Source organism: Pagrus major, chromosome 17 (genome assembly GCF_040436345.1).
Source record: "Pagrus major chromosome 17, Pma_NU_1.0".
NCBI classification, from domain to species: Eukaryota; Metazoa; Chordata; class Actinopteri; order Spariformes; family Sparidae; genus Pagrus; species Pagrus major.
In genome coordinates this window covers 25,023,933-25,045,158 of record NC_133231.1, presented here as the reverse complement: position 1 = coordinate 25,045,158, position 21,226 = coordinate 25,023,933, and the positions used below count along the sequence as shown (strand labels likewise).

Below are 21,226 nucleotides of genomic sequence, written 5' to 3'. Positions count from 1 at the left end.
TTCAGTTCTTTTTTTCATTTTCTATCGACTTTATTTGTTGTTTGTTTTCAGCCAGTCCTCTCCGTCCGCCTGACTCTGGCCTCTGATTATGTGAACACAACTCACCCATCTGTACCGTTTTCATTCCTCTCTTCACTCAACCCCACTCTTCCTCTCTTTCCTCTACGTGCTCTCCCTCCTCACCCGCTCTCTCTCTCTCTGTGTTTCACTGAAAACGTCGGCTACAGAAGCATGTGGGCCATGCTGTGCGTGGCCAGCCGCGGATAACAAAAGGGTGTAATATTTATTAAGGGGGAGGGAGGGAGGGAGGGAGGGTCTGGGGTAGACTGAGGTAGAGAGAGAGATGGTTCAGGAGCGGGGATGAGAATGTACTGTAAAGATGTGATTGTACACCACGACACGGAGAGAAATGAAAAGTTCTAAAACATGCATCAACTCCTTGGTCGTCTTTGAGTCCGTGTATGTTTTTTTACCTTAAAAAGATTTGGGTCAGATTACAGAAGAACTGTTGTTTGTCTGTTATTTGGTTTAAAAAAACGTAATTAGATGGTCAAAAATAATGTTCATTACAATATCTCAAAGCCAAGTTGACATATTTCAATAGTTTTTTTGTTCAAGCAGCAGTCTTAATTATTAACAATGATAACTTTATTTATTTATTTTTATTTATTAAAGTTATAAGGTTCTACACAGTAAAAGCATCTAACAACTAAGTGGGTCAAAAGGCAAGTATTAAACAAGTAGAACAGTCTGCTAAGTTCAGAAAATGACATGACTTCACTGTATTGCAGCCTTTAAAACCAGGAGAAGACAACACTTTTGACATCACAAAATTCAGAAATACTGAATTTAACATGATATATATAGTCTCATATCAAGATGACGATATAATATCCCATATATTGCTCAGCCCTGGCTGCAACTAACGGTTGTTTTCATTATTCATCATTCATTTTAGATAGAAATTGTCAAAAGATGTTCAGATGTCTTTTTTTGTGTGAAAGCCATTCAGTTAACTATCACACATACAAAGACAAATGAGAAAATGACCAAAACCATTTTAAAAATAGTCTTAAAATAAATCATATTGTTTGACACAGTTCACACCGTGATAAAAGACCGGCTTCTGTGACTTAAAGGAACAGTTCACCCAAAAAGGAAACTTCAAGGATAACTTCATTATCTACTCACCCTCATGCAGTTGGAAACATTTCTGAAGCTTCACAGTGAAACAACTTTGCCGCATTTGGATGCTTTAAAACATAAAACAAAACAAAAAAAACCCCAAAACCTTTATACAAGCCAAAAATCTTCACTGTAGTTGCTAAGCTAAAAGCATTAGCATGCTCCCCAGATGAAGTGGGTGCACAAGCTTGACCGCACGCTGAAGGTGTTAAAACGACTCAGATTACGCCGGACGAGCTGTTTGGAGCCATTTTGTTGTTGTTTCTTTACATTTTAAAACGGAGAAAGGTGCAGCACTGCTTTGCTTTGAAGCTCCAGATATGTTCTGAATTTTCATTTTTGGGTGAACTGGCCCTTTAATAGTTCTTACCCTAAGAGAAATTCACTGTTCACGAAAAAAACATCGCTGCAGCTGGTGTTCAGCAACGATCGGACTCTTGGATTGAAGCACCGAGCCTGGTGGGTGATATCAAGGCTCATTTTCTTTCCATCAAGTGTACAGAATGAAAAACAACTATAACGCTGGATAATTAAAGGAGACAATGTGTTTTTTTTTCTTCTCAGAGGCATTTAAAGGTTAATTCCACCAATTTTACACATTAAAGTGTGTTTACAGGTCTCGGGGAGTGCTACTGCTTAAGTGGGGAAAAAAGTAGTATAAAACCTTTTGTGGCTTCAGAGGAAGCTGCAATTGCCTCCAGTGATGTCACTCTGGTTAAGTTGCATTGTGGGTAATGTAGGCAGCAAGTTTAGAAAAGGAAGAATGGATGGAATAAAAAGGCGACATCTCTGGTTCTGTTGTATCGGTTTTGATCATTTGTTTTTAAAATGTCCACAGTGAGTCCAGTGGACGGCTACTTTCTTGCTGTTATGTTATAGCAAAAAACTTTTAAAGCTATGATAATATACTATTTATCTTCTTCTATCTTTAAAGTGAAACGTTTCATGTTATCTGATAATATAAGAATGATAATAGCCTTTATTCATGTAGCACTTTTATAACAGTTACAAAGCGCTTTACAGAACAGAATTAAATACAAAGCTGATCAAACAAATTAAAAACAAGAAAAAGGGACATTTTTTGTCGACATGATCCTGTTTAAATCGATCTTAAATAAAAACCATGACAGCCAGAGCATTTATTCTTTTTGCAACAGGAACAGATTTTGTCTTCTGCCATATCACGCTGTCGCACATGATGGCGTCGTTGCTCTACGTGACATACTTTGCAAAACAGAGTGGTGGGACGGGAGCAGAGAGGCAGGGTGATAGCTGTTGGAGAGAGATTGCGAGACATTGTAGTTTTAAGCAGAGTGTATTTTATAGTTTTGATGTTGTCATTGTGTGCAGATGAAGATACTCCAAGAAATAACATCACAACAGGAAGCAACAAATACATTTAACTCAGGTGAATACTGTATTTCTATTATCGATGAAACTATCAAAACATCTTTCTACTCAAAAACTAAAATATGTACACAGTTCAAAACAATTGTGGAGCGTTAAGAAATATTTTGTTCATGTTTCTACATTTAGAAATCTTTGGGATCATATGTTTTGTGTATTTATTCAGCAAAAAAAATGATGAAAATGTCAGATTTTTATATATTTTTTTAATTTACGACACAATTTTAATACTTGTATCACTCATTATTGTTTATTGACTTACATAACCTTTAAGCTCAGGCTGTACAGATCTCAGGGATATGAAGCTTTTGAAGATACTCCCAAAAAAATGACATCACAGTAAGCAAAAATACTAGTGCAGGCACTGGCGGATCATTGTTATTGCAGAGTTCAAAGTTAAATAACCTGCAGCCTGAAAACATCTGGTTAGAATTTATATATCACATATTTACATGATTACTGATCCATTCCTGGCTTTCAACCACATTCACCGTTTCTGTAACGATCAAAGGCATCCAAGGGAGACACGACTGGTTTTCCTCGCGAGAATTTTACTTCCTTCTGTGTATCACTTTTTTCTTTTATCTTTTTGGCAAGCAACATTTCCGCACACAAAGCAGACCAACAGTGTGGGGAGCAGTGTGGTTTTCATTTCGCTCGTTGCTTCATCTGTGCAGGAAAAAGGCGTCAAGATGATATAAACTGATGCATGCCCAAAAAGTTAACCCCCTCATTAGGCAGTGTATAACATTGCTGTCATTGGAGAAATCTTTAACTTTTTTTCTTGCCTATTTTCTGAAAAAAATTATATTGCAGCCTTTTGCTTTTTACATCACTAAGCTTGCAGTTATTCTTCAGTATCACATCAGTTTGTTTTTGCTCCCTTCTCACTATCTCAAAATGTATCAAACTCTTTCTTTAGGTACAAAACAGCTTAACAGTAAACATGCAGAGTGGCAGTGTTCGGCTGCCATCCAGTGTTCACCAACAGTCAATAACCGGCCGTCTGGAAAGAGAAGCACCACTGCTACACTCCACAAAGATTTGTGACGAGGCTTCTTTCCTTTTTCCTTTTGGTTTCCACTGGCTTCACACCGGGAGGCACACTGGACAGGTTTTGTGGTACGTTTGCCCACGGCAGTTCGATAATAGCATTTTGACAAGCCCTTAAGTTTCTACAAAGACACCGAGACATCTGTGCGAGATTACACATCAGTATAAAAATTTCAGCTAGAGGCGACGCTTTGGAAAAATTGGCGAAGCAGCACTTTTTTTTTTATGGTGTGATATAAATTTGTCCTGTGCCCTAATGTGTGCATCAGCTTCCTCATGTGTCACAGGAAGTCAAACTTCACTACGGGAGCCCTAAATGGTCATGATTCAAACATATTATTTCTTCTGTTTTCCCGTAATAACGACTAAGATGTTATTTGTTTTCTCGAAAAACAAGCTTTGCTATCCAATATAAATGCATCCAATATCACAAGAAAACAAAAGATTGTTCCTTCTGATTCCTCGAAGATTAAAGGGATAGTTCGGGTCTTTTGATGTGGGGCGAGCAAATGTATTTTTTAAGTCCCACCTAAAAAATATATCTGTTCTGCGCTGTGTTTTGGACATTTTTGGCGCGTTACGTTGGCGTCAAACAACCTTTTCCTGTGGGACTACATTCCTTCAACCGCATAACGACCGGCAACATAAAGGACCAAAAGTGTTAAAAACATAGAGTACACTTAAACAGATATATACTTTTTAGGTTGGACTTAAAAAATCCATCTTGCTGCTGGTTTGGTTTACAGCAGTACAGTGCTCTTGCTTCCCTGCCGGTGCTACACGCTGCTCCTCCACACAGGGGGAGAGCTGACGATCATCTCCTGCAGGTAATATGCTGACTAGGGATAAGTTCCTCCTACAACCCCACATCAAAAGACCCGAACTATCCCTTTAATGTCTTATAGATCAGCAGCGCCGCGACAGCATGCATACATGGCGTCTCAACAAGTATAGCAGCTGATTTAAGCTGAAAACGTCAGATCAAGTATCCATTATTAATGGCAACAATTCATAAAAAGTTTGTATGGTTTGCTTTGAAACTCCTCAAACCCCACCCCACAGAAGAGTGTGTATGTGATGGTCTACTCTTATGAATCTTTTGAGGTAATTTTCTCATGAAAAATTATCTCGTTATCTTGGGAAAGCAAATAAAATGTAACTTTTTATCGCGTGAAAACAGAGAAAATAATACGTTTGGCCCACCGACAGAAATCTGTGAAGAGATTTTCTCAACGCTAAAACTCGAAGTGCTGCTGCGGGTTGAAAGGGGGTGGTGGTCTGCGAAAAAGGCCCGTCATCGTGCTTTAATTAAAGGGGAACTCCACTGAAATATAGCTTTAAATTGTTGTCGTCTTCCCCAGTCCAGTGTTGAAACATTAAAAAGGAAAAGATGTTGAGTTGTGGTGTTTAACCATGCAGATACAATTAAGATATAACGACTTTCACCTGATGTGTGACATTCATGACTCACTGCTTCTCACAGCTGCTCCAAAAGTGACAGTAGTTCATCTCACGCTCTCACATCCGCTTTCATTCAAATCTGCTCTCTGATTCTGTGTATTAAAAATATATGAGGGAGAAAAATAAAAGGTTTGGATGTTGTCAGTCAGGGTTGGACCAGTTAATTTATCAGGCTAATAAATATGTCGAAGTGTCCTTAAAGTTTATATTAACCTGTTGTGTGGCTACCACTGATATGATTTCTTTGTACATTGATTGTGTCACATTTGGGTCTAAATGCAGATTTTAATGAAATATTTGTCGGTCATAATGAATATCGGGACAGAATATCAGCTGTTGTTTTCTGTAAAAATTGCAGCCAAAGTTAGTATTAGTTAGTTAGTAAGTATTTAAAAGTAAAATAAATCTTTTCCAAATACCAATACCTACGCCAAGGAGCATCTTTTCACACGTGTCCCTTTGTTGGTTGGTTTGTGATCAGGATTACACAAAAACTATTCAACTGATTTCCACCAAACGTGCATGGTGGATAAGTCTCGGTCCAGAATAGACCCAATTAAATTTTGGTGCAAATCCGAATCAAGGGACGGATCCAGGATTTTTTTTCTTGGGCATTATTCAACATTTTTATTAGTTTCTCTGAGAATGATGTATGGACCCTGATCTAAAAATTGATCCTTGATCCCAAAATCAAGCACATTTAGACAGATGGTATCTACAAGTGAGTACAAAAGGGGATTATTAGGCCTTGGTGGAGGTATGCGCTCTATTGATTGCACCTCTAGTCATTGTGGTGTTTTGATTTACCATTGAAAACATTATTACACTGGCACTGGTTCAGTTCTAAAACCTTTTATCGGTCAAACCCTGATGCCAACACACGGTGTGAAATGAAATATGACACAACGGATTAAAAAACATGGCTGACAGAACGTCAGAAGCATGATGTCGGCTGTTGTTGATAAGCTCGTTAGCATGCAGTTAGTGGATATACAGCCTATAATATACTGTACATGTGTTCAAAGATTATTATTATGAAGATCTCTCTCTCCTTTCTGTGGTTCCTTGTATCCCATCATGTGGAGAGGATGGTGGGAGGTGACTGACGGTGAGAGGAGAGCATGTGAAGATCCTCAAGGAAGCCGCCTTGAGTTCTTCCTCGACCTGAAGTAAACAACATAAAACTGTCAGGGAAATGAACGATGTAAAGGACACGAGTGCCTGCTCTGTAAAATAAAGAAGACAGAACAAAGGAAAGCACGAGAATAAAGTGAATTCAGACATGATGTATAGTGAGAATCCAGACCTACCGGTGCTATTCTGCCACTTGTTCACCTGCACAATTATCTTTACTTTCCGATGCTATAGCTAAATACTCCGCCCTGAAGGAAAGAGAGTGGTAGAAAGAAGAAAAGGGAAACACAGGCAGTCAAGGTCAGTGAATCAGAATCAGGACCAGATATCAGTTCAGCGAGGAAAAAGGAAAACATGTTTGTTATTTTGAAAAGAGCACATTGAAACAGATTGCGAAAGCGGTTGGTGGGAAATCAGGACATTTGGATGGCCCAGCAGGTTCTGGAGATGAAGGACTGGCACTGGAGAGAGGCTGGCCGGGTGTGTGTTTGTGTGTCTTCAGTGTTACTCACGCGCTCTCTCTCAGAGCTTCCTCCCCGGCTGCCGCGATCTTCCTGTAGCAGTAAATCATCTCAACCACCAGCCAGAGCTGCAGCCCGATGATGGAGACGTACATCATCACCTCAGACAAGATGGATGCCAGTCCCCTGGTGACTAGAGAGACAGAGAGGGAGATAAAGTGAGATATATTTTATCTGTGTGCTTACGGAAAGGGGAGTGGATTTAATTTGTACCGTGAAAAGGATTAGGTCGTAATTCATGACCTCCTATCCTGAATTACAGATAATTCATCATTTCCTGAATCCTGCCGCAGGTGCAGTTAACCTGCCTAGCATCCAGAAGTTAAAGGTTACTGCTCATCTCAGTCTTACAGTAATAAAAACATCCACCTGCATCAAGTAATGAAAATTCAGAGGGCCGAGCACTGAACCGTGGGGGACACCGCCTTGCAAATTTAAACATTTGTCAGTTAAAGCACTTTTTTTTTTACCACTGTTGGGCAGCAAAACAAGCTGTAATCCTATTACAAACTCTTAAGTTAACATGACAAGCTTGTGGCCACCTGGTGAATGTCAGTCCAATATTCATTATCATTTAGCCGTTTCTGGTCTCGATAGACTCTGGAAGGAAACATGTGGCTCTTTACCAGTTAAATGCTGATTTATGTCCATCAGTTAGTACTTTTTCTGTCTGCTCCTTTTCACTTTTTAAGAGCTTTCTCCTTTTTTCCCCTTGTTTTTGCTACAAAGAACCTCCTGCTATGAAACAAAATACTAAAGTTGTGGGCCAGAAAACCAAAACAAAGAGCTAAAAGATGTTGAAATGCTCTGTAGCGCTGAGGAGAACTTTAATTAACTCACATTACTGTTTAAGTTGGTTGTGTATGTTTTATTGGCATCTGGTTGTGGGGTGAAGATCGCAACCGACTGAACATCCCTCGTCTCACCCCCCGTTAAAAACACATAAAACGCTTAAGGCCCTCTCTAGAGCCGGTGTTTGGTTTGTTGGTTCTGGCGGTGCAACATTTTTTTTTGCAGAGAACACAAGATACTACAAACACAACGTTTATATATTATCACGTTATAGAGTTGATATGCTAAACTATGGTGAAAAACAGCTGCCTCTCTCTCACATCCAACAGATGCAGATTCTTTTGGAGTTTCTCTCCGACATTCACTCTCTTGTTATCTCTGTTTTGGTCTCCACCAACCCCTGACGGAGACATGCGGCTCTTTAGCTGCTAAATGCTTCGCTATGTTCACCAGTTAGTCACTAACTTTGTCCGTCTGCTGTTTGGTGCTGAGCAGGTAGTGTGAGCTGTGAGACTGAATAAAAAACAGTCAACAAACAAAGAGCTGAAAGATTTTAAAATGCTGCGTAGAGTTAAGGGCAACTGCAAAGTTCGTAGGTAACCTTGTGAACAAACTTTTTATTTACTGCAGCTGTTTGTTTGACATGTTTTATAAATAGTTAAAAGACAAAATAAGTGTATAAATAGTAATATCCTGTTCCCCTCACCAGCACCACTCCAACATTGCTAGAAATGACAAACACAACCAGAATACTCTGAGGGTTTCCGTCTCAGATATTTATTGACCTCACCTGCAACAACACTGCAGCTCTGTAACCACACTCAGGCAGATTTCAGCTCTGCTAGCACGGCTGTTTTTCCCTTTTGTTTGGTCTGGGTCATGACGCAAGACATGCAGAAGACAGTGTTTGACTAACACTGACACATGACATAATCAGTCACTGTGTGTATATACAGTAAGAACAGAGCTGTCCTCACTTCTAATAGAGAAACTCAACCGTGTATTGTTAAATGTAGTCAATCTGTGACGTTGAATGCTTTAAGGGTTTTTATTGTGATTTTGTTGTATCATCTTCTTTTGCTTAAAAATAACTGGTAATAAAGTATACCTCACCTTAAAAAACACATGATGTCCTCTGGCTGTATTACATTGTCGTCGTAAAGTCTTAAGGTATTTCTCCAGCAGTGAGTGTGTTTTTTTTTTTGCTTTCAAGTTTTGAGGGACGTGTAATCTAGCTGAAAAAGTTTCTGTTCTACCAAACTGCTTAAACGGCCTTTGTTCAAACTTCTTCATCATGTCCTTTTTCGTCCTGCTCTGGCTACACTGTCCTGCACGATTTCCGTTGATGCTGCTCCTTTTCTTCTGCAACCCTAATCTTTTAGAAAAACGTGCACAAATACTGAAGAAATGAACGCAGAGTACAGCCAGAGGCCTCCGTCTGTGTCCGTATAAATATTTAATGTTGAGCATAAATGAGCCTTTAGGTGTAATTCAGAAGTCTGATAAATATGTCCTTACGCTGTGGCACCACGTTCATGACGACAGTCTTGTTGGCGCTGGTTTCATACGGGTATTCTTCGGAATACACGAGAATGCGGTTGAATATGCATTTGTAGGTTCCCGAGTCGTTGAAGGTTACATTGGTGATGTAGATGGAGCCGTCCTGTAGGTCCCTGGTTTTCTTGCTGCCATTCCAGTGCAGACGGTCATAGAAACGTGGGTCAATCACCTCTTCTTTTAGATATTCATAGCTGTACAACTGGAAGAGAATCACAGAATGGGATTTATTTGTATTTTTCTGGCAACTTTTTACCTCACCTTTCTCCCTACTTTCTACTCCTTATTTTGTCAAAACAGGCTCGTTACTTTAGGTTTAATGCATTTGAGGGGATTTATTGATTATTTTTTATTATTTATTTATTATTATTTTATCAGGACATATCATGCAAGGCAGATGTACGTTAATGTCGTTGTTTGGGTTTTTGGTATAGTTCATCCTCATGTGTCATGTTGTGTTACTTCCTGGCCTGTCTTGTTTCCCCTCCCTTGTGATTGTCCTGAATGGTTTCACCTGTCCCTGATTAACCTCCTGTGTATTTAGTCTACAGGTTTTTCCTCCTCTGTTTGTCTGTTTTGCCGCCATTTTCCCTGCTCACCTGTGTTTGATTAGTCATCACTCCCTGTGTCCCTTTAAACCTGTGTCTTCCCCGCTCCCTTTGTCAGTTCGTCTGTTCTGTTTCCTCATGTCGGCCCCGTGTTTCCTCGTGTTCCCCGTACTTCTTTGGTTTGTACATCTTCAGTTATCGATTTTGCCCCTGCCTGCTCCTTCTGTTTTTTGGCCACCTTTATCATTGACTGCCTTTTGCACATGCATTTTGGATTTGTGATTTTTTGTCTGTGTGTCTTGCATCGGGTCATCCCTTTTTGATATCTGTGACAGTAAAAGACGTAACAAGACGGAAACAGACTGAGAGGGAGACTCGAATGGGGAGAAAAGGCGTGTTCGTGACTATTACCTGCAGAGACCCTGCAGCCCTCTGCCTGGATTTCTTTTATTTTCTCAGTTTGTTGCTGCTCGGGGCGCTTCACCAACCCAAAATGTCTGTATCTGACGTCCTTGGAATGAGACTCAAAAGTCAACTATATCTTTGTGGAACGTTTATGAATAGCTCGGACAAATCCTACTGATTCTACCTTTTAAGTTTAATAGTCTTTAAATTATATTAATTTGATGTGAGGTACAGTTAGCTTTGCACAAAAGTGGCCGGTAGAAATACAATTCAGAGCCTGTACTTCTACTTGTCTAAAGTATGTGTGCACTTCTGCCACCTCTGCGTTCAGGCTGATGATTGTATTCAAACTATTTTACAGTATGCTTTGAAAACTCAATAGATACTTGCCGCTGCTTTTCCTGTATCGACCGAGCTGCAGTTACCGCCTGACCTCTGCACTTCCTGGTGAATTAGTGGATACAGATTCTAAATGGGCTAATGGGATCTCTCCCGCTATAAGTATGCGCTGTAATGGCCTCTTTGCTCGGCCTGGTGAGTTCTCCTCTGGTCAGCATACTCGCTGTGTGCAAGCCTCTGCTCTCTCTCTCATGATAAATGCATTGCAGCCGTTTCCCAGAAGAGGACACAAACGACCTCGTTGTGATGGATGTGTTTGGGGCTTTGTGCTGATTTTATCTATTGCTCTATCTGGACACATGATAACTAATTACATCAGGGAGAGAACTGTGATGGAAATGAGTTTAATGGTGAAGCCTTAACTTATTTTATCTTTGACCAAAACGACTTTTAGTTATAAAAGCAGTACTAGTGGTGGTTATTTTTTAATGATGTGTTCACCACCAGCGAAGCAAATTTCCGCCTCGTCTTACTTGTGTGAGTTTGACCACAGGCTCATTAGTGTTTACTCTCCCCGAACAGCCAGATTACTGTACATTAGCTGAAGGCTATTCCGAGCAACAGAAACCGCCAAGGGTGTGTGTGTGCCTGTTTGAATTCGAATCAACTCTCACTAAACTCAGCACTCACCAGAGACTCCAGGTCTCTCTGTAATATTACGTTCTCCAGCTCCAGTCAACATTACAGATCATAAACAACCGACAATGAAGATCACCTCCATGGATTGCTGCTGCAGTCAGGTTGATAAACAGGATCCAATTTTTAATCCCAAAATTTCCATTGCAGATGGACTTCATCCCGTTAAACGCTTTTATATATGTAATATTTCATATTACATTAGCGGATGTCTGTGTTTTTACTCAGCTGGCTCCTACAAATCTTCTCTGTGTTGATTCTGTTTTGATACCTTTGTGTTTTTGTCTGTAACTATGTATTTTTGTTTTGGCTGCTTAAGCTGGGCTATATAAATAAAATTGATTTGATTCGATGGCAGCTTCATAAAATAGAGTAAACGTTTATTGGACAAATAATTAATTAATACGCCCCTGAGTGCAGGATGAGTCATCGACATTTTTAATGATTTTCCAGGAAGTTACAAGCTCTAAAATACCACTAGAAGTACGACAGAACTTCTTTTTTGCCACTAGTGGGCCTGATACTGGTGTCTAGGTGAGATATGGAGCAAGAAGTGAAAAAAACATTTAAACAGCGATTTTGACTTCATGGGGACTTCAAATACTGACGCTTTGGGTTGGTCCGACCACCAACACAACAACCATCTTACATATTGCACTTTTAACTGTACATGTCCCAAAACTAACTATTGTCGAACTATTCCTTTAAATCATGACCAGGTAATATGTTTCCAAAGCTTGCCTTGTCTTACATCTTATCACTACTCACACGGGAGAACTCGGTCTCATCTGACGCCTTGAAATACCAGTCGACCGAGGCCCTGGCGGGCACTTCGGCCCTCATCTTACAGGAGATGCAGCCCAGTTTGAAGCCTTTGCTGACGACAGCTTCCGTGTCTGACTCCACCTCCACGCAGGCTCCACGGCACAGCGGCGCTACAGAGTGAAAAGGATGAGGAGCACACAGTTAAACACCTCCTGTATCATTTTGCGCTCTTTAGCGTCTACATTTTTCAGGTCACAGGTTTCAGAGGTAAGAGCCGTGGGTGGCCTTCATCCTTTTTTCATGTACCCGTGACTCAAGGGGAAGGTTGTTAAAAGGGCAGGTATTTTTCCAGTATCGCTGTACTTGCAGGCAAACTTTCTAATCAGTACTTTACAAAAACAATGTTAGTTACTGCAGGTTTTATATTTTTGCGTGCTTGCTCCCAATAATTATTGCATGCGTGTTTTTTTTTCTTTGGTAATGGGCAAATGCTTTTTATCTTGCATTTTTTTTTATTTCCACTCATCATTTCAGCTCATATATTGCAAATTTGATTAATTTTGTTTTTAATTTGGTAGTGATATACACTGTAGCTGTTTTGAAACTGAGGGGAAATAAAGAGGTTGCAGTGAGCGATACTAGTTTCTTGCATTCTGTCAATTGGTGACTGAGCTAAATTCATATATAGAAGCGTGAATCTATATATGCCATCATCATCAGGACACATACTTCTCATCGGCCGGGAGTTACACACCTGTAACTCCACATGTTTCTCTCTCACACTGCACCTTGCAGTTTCCACTGAGGCCTCAGCTTGACTGTCAACCAATGATCTTGTGCTATTCTCAACTTTGATGTTTCGAATCGCAAGAAAGGGGGGAGGGAGATGAAGGGAGAGGACAGGAAACACAACGCTGATCAGATGAACTCAAGATGAACTAAAATCATTAAAAGTTTGGTCGAGGCTGCCCGTCGTCCATGGCCTCGTGTACACAAATATACAAAAACAAAGTCTATTCTTCACTCCCTGGGATGCAAATACTGCAGCACCAAAGAATTACACATATAAATGCCAACACACTGCAGAGAAACATGGAGGTGAGGAATGAGGGAGGAGGAAAGAAAGAGAAAGTTAGCACAGGCTTCAGTATCAACAGCCATTTCTGCAAAAGCATGGGGAGAAGGGGAAGCAGGAGGGAGGAGGCGGCTGATGCACTGCAGAGAGAGAAGAGGGGGAGAAAAAAGGGAAGGAGGACAAGAGAAAGTTAAGAGCACAGTGTCAGACTTCACAGGCACGAAAATAGAAACTCAAATGTAAACGGACCAACTGCTATCGTATTTAAAGCAAATACAGAACCCAAACCCAGCTGGACCCGAGAACCCGAGCCTGAACTTCTCTGGAGCTGAGTTTTAAACACTTGATTTATGCCGATCTCAAGTCTCAAATATGCCGAGAGCTTGTACCAAAAGTCAAATACAAGCAAGTAATCAGCTGCATTTTGTTCAGATGGATATAAAAATGCAGCATGGATTATTAGTGAAGGATCTCATTTCATCAGGGGCCGGCTGAAAACATCGTCGTCATACAGCTTGGGCTTTATTTTCATAGTTTTGGACATCGTTCTTATCAATTATAACACACTTCAGGATTTTCTTCAGAGAGCTGACGAGTGGCTTCGTCTAATCAGGTGCAGCCAGTAAGTATCTGCGTGGCTGTCGGAGGGTGTAGCCTGTGTTGGCCAAGCGTGCAAAGCTGGCAAGCATCCCAGAATGCCCCTGTGGACACGTACCATTGCTAGTTCGTTTGACTTCCTTCTGTGGTGATTGACTCTCTCTCGGAGCCAGCCTCGAGTGGCCATTTGAGGAATTGCAGTTTGCAGCCCTTCGGCGTTGGCTTCATTTTTCAGGCCCAGAGGTTGCTGCTTGTTTGCAACCTGTCTACATGTCCGGGTGCTTGTGTTGTTGTCTTTCCATGTCTCTACATTTACGGTACTTCGGTGCACACAATGTTATAATCACAAGATCAAAACTATGAAACTACAACCAACGTTGTAACAAAACAGATTTTCCCTCAATAAAGGAGCATTTACACAGACCTGAGATCCATCACGAGAACTCAAGTGAGGAAAACTTGATTGTCTGAACCTACAAAACAGGGTTCGGATAAGGCCAAGATCTTGGGTTTTCGTGTTCTCTGGGGTTTGCGGAGAACCTCTAGATTATTACAAACAGGCCTGAGGCGAACAGCATCTGCAGATACTCAGAGAACAGGTGCACCTATCCACAGAGAGCAATGCAGTGAGTGGAAAATACAAATGGAGAATATTTAATATTTTTCAGTTTCATCTCTGCTCTAATTAGCTCTCTTGTCTGTTAAAAACGTGACTTAATTGTTTGCGTTAATTACAGGCTGCCGTAAGCTGCACCAGCTGTCAGTGCTGCAGCTAATCCCTGGTTGCCAATAGAGGTCGATGAAAGTCATTCATCATCTAATGCCCCTGTAAAATCTCACGGGAAATCAACTGGTAGACATTTTTGCAGAGAGACGACACTGAATGTTTGGCTAAACATTGATATGCAGTGATATTTTGACTCAAGTCTGTCATATCAGAAAAGACAGAGAGAGACAGAAAGAGACAGAAGGCAAAGAGACATCCCATGCAGAACAACACAGAGGGGTTGGAGATGGGTTAGGGTTAGCATATTGACGGCTCAGAGAAAAATGAGGTGAGACCTGGAACACAGACAGAGGAGACACGTTACAACAACAACAAAGCACACGTTCACGAACAACAGGAAATAAATGAGGGGGATGTGTGAAGACAGAGGGGAGCCCTTCAGTTGCAGGACAGAAGGAACAAAAATAAAAAAAGAAGAGGGAGACAGATGAGTATCTAGCAGGAACAGCAGCACACAGAGGCAGTGTGAGGCAGTAATCCTGAGGGAGGCCGGTGACGCAGACGGAGGCGAGATTGTGCAAGGTGAGCAGGGATGCTGCTGACTGTCCAAAGCTGAGACAGCAGGTTAAGACGACGCAGCGAGAGAGCAAGAGGGAGACAAACACAAGCAGACAACAAAAGAAAGTGCACATCCAAAGTGCAGACTAAACACAAGTCCACCAGTCTGCCTCAGCGGCGACTCTCACTGACAGCAGCAGGACACAAACACACAGAGCATCAAAAATGCAAATCCATTGCATAATCTGTGGACTGAGGCTCGGGATTATGCAACGGATATTCCAGAAACTGCAGATTAGGAGGTTTTTTTTCCCATGACAGGGGGCTGGCTGGTTAATCCCTCATATCAGTTTCTGTATACCCCTGAGGCACACAATGCAGAAAAAACCCTGACTTATAGCTTTAGCTGCACAAAAGGCCATCCACCTACTGAGCACAGCTAGCCTAGCGTGTCGCTGGGAGCTAATGGAGCCAAAAGAGAGAGAGGTAGAGAAGAAAATTGGATAAGCAGCCGCAAAAAGAGACGAGGGAGGACAACATCTTTTTTTCCATGGATGGGTTACCACCGACGTAAACACACACACATACTGTTGGCATACATAACCTGGGGAAATGCCACGCATCCATGACATTTCCCTCGACACCAAACGAGCAAGAGACTTTCCACTGGAACAAGTAGATCATTGAAGCGTGCTGCTCTGTGAGCATCTCTTTGATTTCACTCCACAGAGCTGTCATACTGTCACGGCAGGTAAAGCCATGCCACAACTGGTGCGTCAGTATACAACAAGCCCGAGGACTCCCGACCTGCTTTTCTGTCCTCACATCTTTTCTGTCATTGTCTACGCACATGACTAAGGATGTACATTCTGGTGATGTTTTGTAATCAAGTAAAACATTTCATTTCACAGCAAAACAGCGTCGCAGCACTCTGCTAAACAACTGATGCAGATGGAGACAGAAAAATGGCTCAATACAGCTCATCTGGCATATTACAAGTCTCCAGACGCCCTGATATCCTCAATTGATTTGAGATATTTAGGTTTTTCTAAGCAGGCTAAAAGCACTGGCGCCCCAGGAAAAGCACCAGGCTGTGTAATTACATCATCACGTTACATACTTACAAAATATTTGGATCCATTCAGTCTGTGAGCTAGCTAATATGAGTCACTAACACGACTGTTGGCGCTGTAGTTTTTCTAATTCTCAAGTGACTTTCTCAAGTTTAAAATGTATCTTTTAAGTTGACAATCATCATTGTGTACTTCATGGCACAACTCAAACAGAATCAAAAAATATATGTCTCTCCCCATTCACTACCACACATCTGACATGAGGTCCAAATGTCAGCTTCATCAGTGAAGCTTCGAACCTGTTTGGTTCAAAACATTATGCAACTTCAGCGAACTTGATTTTTAACTTCATCAGCAAGTAGTACTAAATATCTCTCTACACACAGAAAATGATCTGCACGTCCTCATTCATAATGTCCATTTGTCCTTGTCTGTCCTTGAGTGGCTCTGACACACACACACACACACACACACACACACACACAGACACACACGGACACAGACGCAGTTTCCAGAAGCACTCCCTGCTTGAAGTGTGCGAGTGGCGTGAATCAGGACATCAGTGGTGCTGATAAAGCATCGCAGGAATGATCGCACTCACGAGCTTCATGTCTCTCTTCTCATTGGCCTGTCTGTCTCCAGGACATCAGCTCCCTCTGCCCTGCCTTTTCTCTTTCTGTCTTTAGAGACCGTAAGAGCTGATTTCTTCAGTGTATCTCCTGGTTCTCAGCAGTATTATTCTGAACATCCACTACTGACTGACTTACTTACTGACTGTAAATCATTTATCAGGAGGATTTTGTTTTACATTTGTCTGGAAACTTGCTCATAAAATGCTTTCAGGGCTGTAACGATTAATCGATTAACTGAAAAGCTGATTAGCTGTCAACTTTGAAGTTAAAAAAAAATCAAAACTGTCTGATTCCAGCTCCTTAAATGTGAATATTTTCCGGTTTTCGTTCCTCCTCTGTGACAGTAAACTGATTATCTTTGGGTTGTGGACAAAACAACATCAACACTGATCAATATTTACCACCATTATCTGACAGAACATTTGATCAGCTATTAACAATAATTACTGATAAACCAAAGCGCTCTACAAATACTAACTTCATCTCTTCCTGCAAATCCTCTCTCGCTCCCACAGGGCACCCTGGTAGACAGACCTCTGTCACACAGCTGGATGAACAGGGGCTCAGGTGTGTGTGACACAATTAAGGAGGCCACACTGAATTCAGGGCACGGCGGCACAGTATCTCACTCCGGATTTGTGAATTGGGTCTCGCAATAAAAAAGAAATCCTCAAACAGAATCAAAATTAAACTCTCTTCAGAACGAGATTCATGCAGCTGTGAGGCTTCAGGCTGCCGATCAGATGGAGCGCGTCAATCAACAGCTCCTTGTTTACGCTGCCTGCAGTCTGTACGAGGTATTAAATATAGATCCATACATCCTGTATACTGCATGCAGCAGCCATTGCAGGATTTGTAGAACAGGCTTGTTCCATTGAAGACAATGATTACATGGTACTTTATCAAGGGTTTGTAAGTGCACTGTTCATATCACCCAAAAAAGAAAATTCAGTCATTATCTTCTCATCCTCAAGGTGATGGAAAGCAGAAACACTTCTGGTGCTTCACAACAAGTAGGTGGAGACTTTTTTAAAACAGAAAAAACAACCAAATGGACAAAAAATGGCTTCATACAGCTCGTCTTGAATTGTCTTGAGTTTGAATAGATGTATATATAGATAAACTTGCCTTTAAGTCAGTTGGAAAAACTACAAACAACTCAGAGTAAGAACGCTTTTCTGGAAAATTCGTGAAGCTAAAGTCAATCCATAAACCAGCCCTAATAGTGTTTGAAAAAGTTGCTGCTGCACTCAAGTTGTTATAATTAGTTTATGTTCTACCCCTGCTACTTAAAACGATGAGCTTCTCTGTAATGCGATTTCCAATTTGTGATGCAGCGGTCGGAGTGGAGAGATGAATCCAAATGGCTCGCGGGCTGAGACAATGGTGTGGTGGTGCTAAGGACATCCTGTTGACAGCGATCTCCTTCGACCTGAAGTTCTTGCTCGAGCCATTTGCAGACTAAATGGCTCCAGGAGACTCTCTGCTGCATGCATTAGCTCAGGTTGCCTTTAGATGCATTAGATTTTTATGAGCCTCTGGTCTGGAATCTCCAGGATATAATGTTAGCACTTAACGTTCCTGCAAACCACGGTAGAGTCCAGGGTTGACATTTGTGCCAAACGTGACATATCACGTTCACATTATGCTTATTAGCCACCTTTCAAGTCAGGATGTGGAGGAGATGGTGGGGTTATTACGCTGACAAAAGGCTCAAGACACACTACCGGATATTTTTAAGGACACTTGCGTTTGGTTTTAACTTATCTGTGGTTCTGCAAAAATGTCCAGCGGTTTATCTCTTACAAATGCTGAAACTGCTCGAACCCCAGTCACAGGGCTCATGTAAATATGTAGGTTTACTCATGATAATCTGCACATTTTACTGTTAAAACTCATAGTTTTATTTGGAAAGAGTGAAGCTTAAGAGTTTTATTTATAGATTTTTTGGCACTTTGAGTATCACAAGAAATGTTCATTGTGTTAGGATGAGCTGCAGCTGATATCTAAGTCTCTTTTATTGTAGCGAGATGTCCCTTTATTTCTCCTGTTTCTTCTTTTTCTGATATGTATTTTGCAGCCGTCACCAAACTCAGCTTTCTTTCTTTCATTCAGAAACTTCTTGAATTCCACCTCACATGTAAATGCACATTTCAACAACAAAAAGCAGCACAAGCTGCTATTTTTATCAGCCTCAATCTGTTCCTTTCCTCGTTTTTTAGGAAATCCCATCCAATTTCCTGTCTCGTCTCGTCATCCCCATCCTCGCTGCATCCGGCTCCAGATGTGCTCACTGGGCTCAGTCCTTAACTAACCCGCCAGCTCCTTAACCAACCGTCTACTTCTGTCAATCAAGGTTGTGTAACCTTCTTACTCTGCTTCTCCGCTCACTGTCTGGTCCCCGACTCAACTTTCTGCCGCTCTGCCTTCTTGTTTCAACCTTAAGTCCTGGATATTTTTGAGATTATGAGGCTGTGTTGAATAAGAGACAAGGAGCATTTGTCTGACTCTTGTAATCTCTCTTTTGATGCATAGCTTCAACCCTTTTGACTTTTTTGTTGTAACTTGTACAAAAAAACAGGATTTTAATGAAAAAATGAGGTGTCAGCCATTCACTCACATCTACATCTTGTTTAAATTGCCTCCAGTCATTATTAAATAAATAAAGAGAGGTGGCTGTGATTGTAAATTCCCTATAGTGGCAGGCTATAGCGAGGGATGATTTCCTTGCAGAGTTGCTCCTCCTCCTGAGGTGTCAGGAGACTGACAGTAACTTAACGGTGATGGATTATGTAGCTCAGGCTATTTTCATCTCAGGGTTTTTCGTGCTATAAAAGAATAAACAGCTGTAAATCCCTGCTGGTGAAGGTGGGAAATTGAGTTATCTCAACCAGCAGGACTGGGAAGGGTGAGGGCTCAAAATTTCTCTTTTTAAAGACTTTGCTGATGCAGATACAGCACAGACCTGACTTGAGCGTTACACATGAGAACAACTCATCCCTCACGCAGAGATCACAGCATTAACTTGCTGAGCGTCCGTTCACCTGGGACCTCATTTATTTAAGTGCATAAGAAACCTTGTTTAAGCATACTCTAAGAATCACATTTGTAAATTAAATCTCAACTTAAATTGACAGCCTTGGCCTGCCTTGTGCTTTCCCCTCATATGACAGCAGCACAAATAAGAGGTTAGTCCAGAAAGAGCCATGGACCAAAAGAGAAAAATCTGACTCTTTGAAGGACGAGATGACAGCGGTGGTAGAGGGGATCTGAAGCCAGGCAACACGTGTTATTCATCTGACTAAACCCTGGGTTCAAACAAAGACAAACACGCAGCTTTGGCTACTTAAATTAATGACTGTATGTCTGCTAATTCCTCACATCTTTCACTGGCAGGTCCAATCATGTTGTTCTGAATTGTTGTTCAGGTAAATCACTGGACGCAGACATAGAAAGTAAGATTTATATACCTACTCATACCTGGTTTTCAGTTTAAGATCGTAAGGCCCTTTTATAAACGAGGCGATGGATCTAGAGCTGAAAGGATAATTGATAGATCAAGCGACAGAAAATTAAAGAGGCTCTGTGTAGTTTTGAAGAAGAAATTCAAACTCAGAATTTTAATATTTACATTGTTAATGAGTTAATACAAACTCAGATATATCTATTTTTTCCATAACTGAATAAAAAAGTTGTTCTCAGAGGAAAATAAGGTCCCAGAAGACTGTCTGAGGCTAGAAAGGTGGCAGGGTCCGCCACATATAAACAAAGTACAACAGTATGAAATTGTGTTGTGTCAGTGAAAATCTCTTTCTAACTGCATAGTGCACCTTTAAACTATTGTTATAATCAATTAAATCTTTAAGCAATTTTTCAAGCAAAGAGACAAAATTCCCCACGTTCTGGCTTTTCTGATGTGAAGTGATACATCGCTGTGATCTGAACATCTTTGTGTTGTGGACTGTTTGGACTTCGAGTCGAGACAGGTATTTTCACTATTTTCTGCAAAATCAATAACCAATTATAAGACACATTAATCAATAATGAGTAGAAACATTAGTTGCAGCCATAATCTGCAAACACACACATCAGAGGAACACAGTGCAACACATGCAGACCTTTGAATACACAACGACTGCTGTATCTGCATGTGTGTGTGCGTGCGTGTGTGCGTGCGTGCGTGTGTGTGTGTGTGTGTGTGTGTGTGTGAGCCCTCCATTTTAACACTACCACATGGCCTCATCTCGTTACTCTGAAAAAAAAAGAAAACACCTCAACAGCTGGGCTTTTAGCAAGCAATCCAACACAATGATGGAACCATAAACACTCACACACACGCACACACATCTGCATCTGAACACACACACACACACACTTCCATCCATAAACATGAACACACACACACCCGTTGCCTACAAACAGAGCAGACAGCAGCAGCGAGGTCAGCGTCAGACGACAGGAAAACACCTCAACAACGGTCCCAAACAGCACAGTGAGTCAGTGAACAGAGTGTGTGTGTTGTGTGTGTGTGTGTGTGTGTGTGTGTGGGAGGGGGGGTTTGAGGGTCGGATGGGTGGCTCACATGCATGCCAAGGTGTTGCCATTGTGGCGGCGTCGCCATGGCAACGTGACCACTGCCCACTCACCTTGAAGCGCCAGGAGGACCAGAGGTAGCAGCAGCAGCTCCTGTACTGCAGACAT

The 21,226-nt window shown here is 41.3% G+C and overlaps 1 protein-coding gene across 1 annotated transcript; it reads right to left on the bottom strand.

Annotated features, from left to right (window-relative positions):
• Window positions 1-6,421: 6,421 nt before the first annotated feature.
• Window positions 6,422-21,226, bottom strand: scn1ba (sodium channel, voltage-gated, type I, beta a). Its single transcript, XM_073485831.1, has 5 exons — window positions 21,172-21,226; window positions 11,867-12,033; window positions 9,072-9,312; window positions 6,753-6,894; window positions 6,422-6,488 (listed from the first exon to the last, which is right to left on the bottom strand). Exons 1-5 carry the CDS (start codon window positions 21,224-21,226, stop codon window positions 6,422-6,424), a joined length of 672 nt encoding a protein of 223 aa, XP_073341932.1.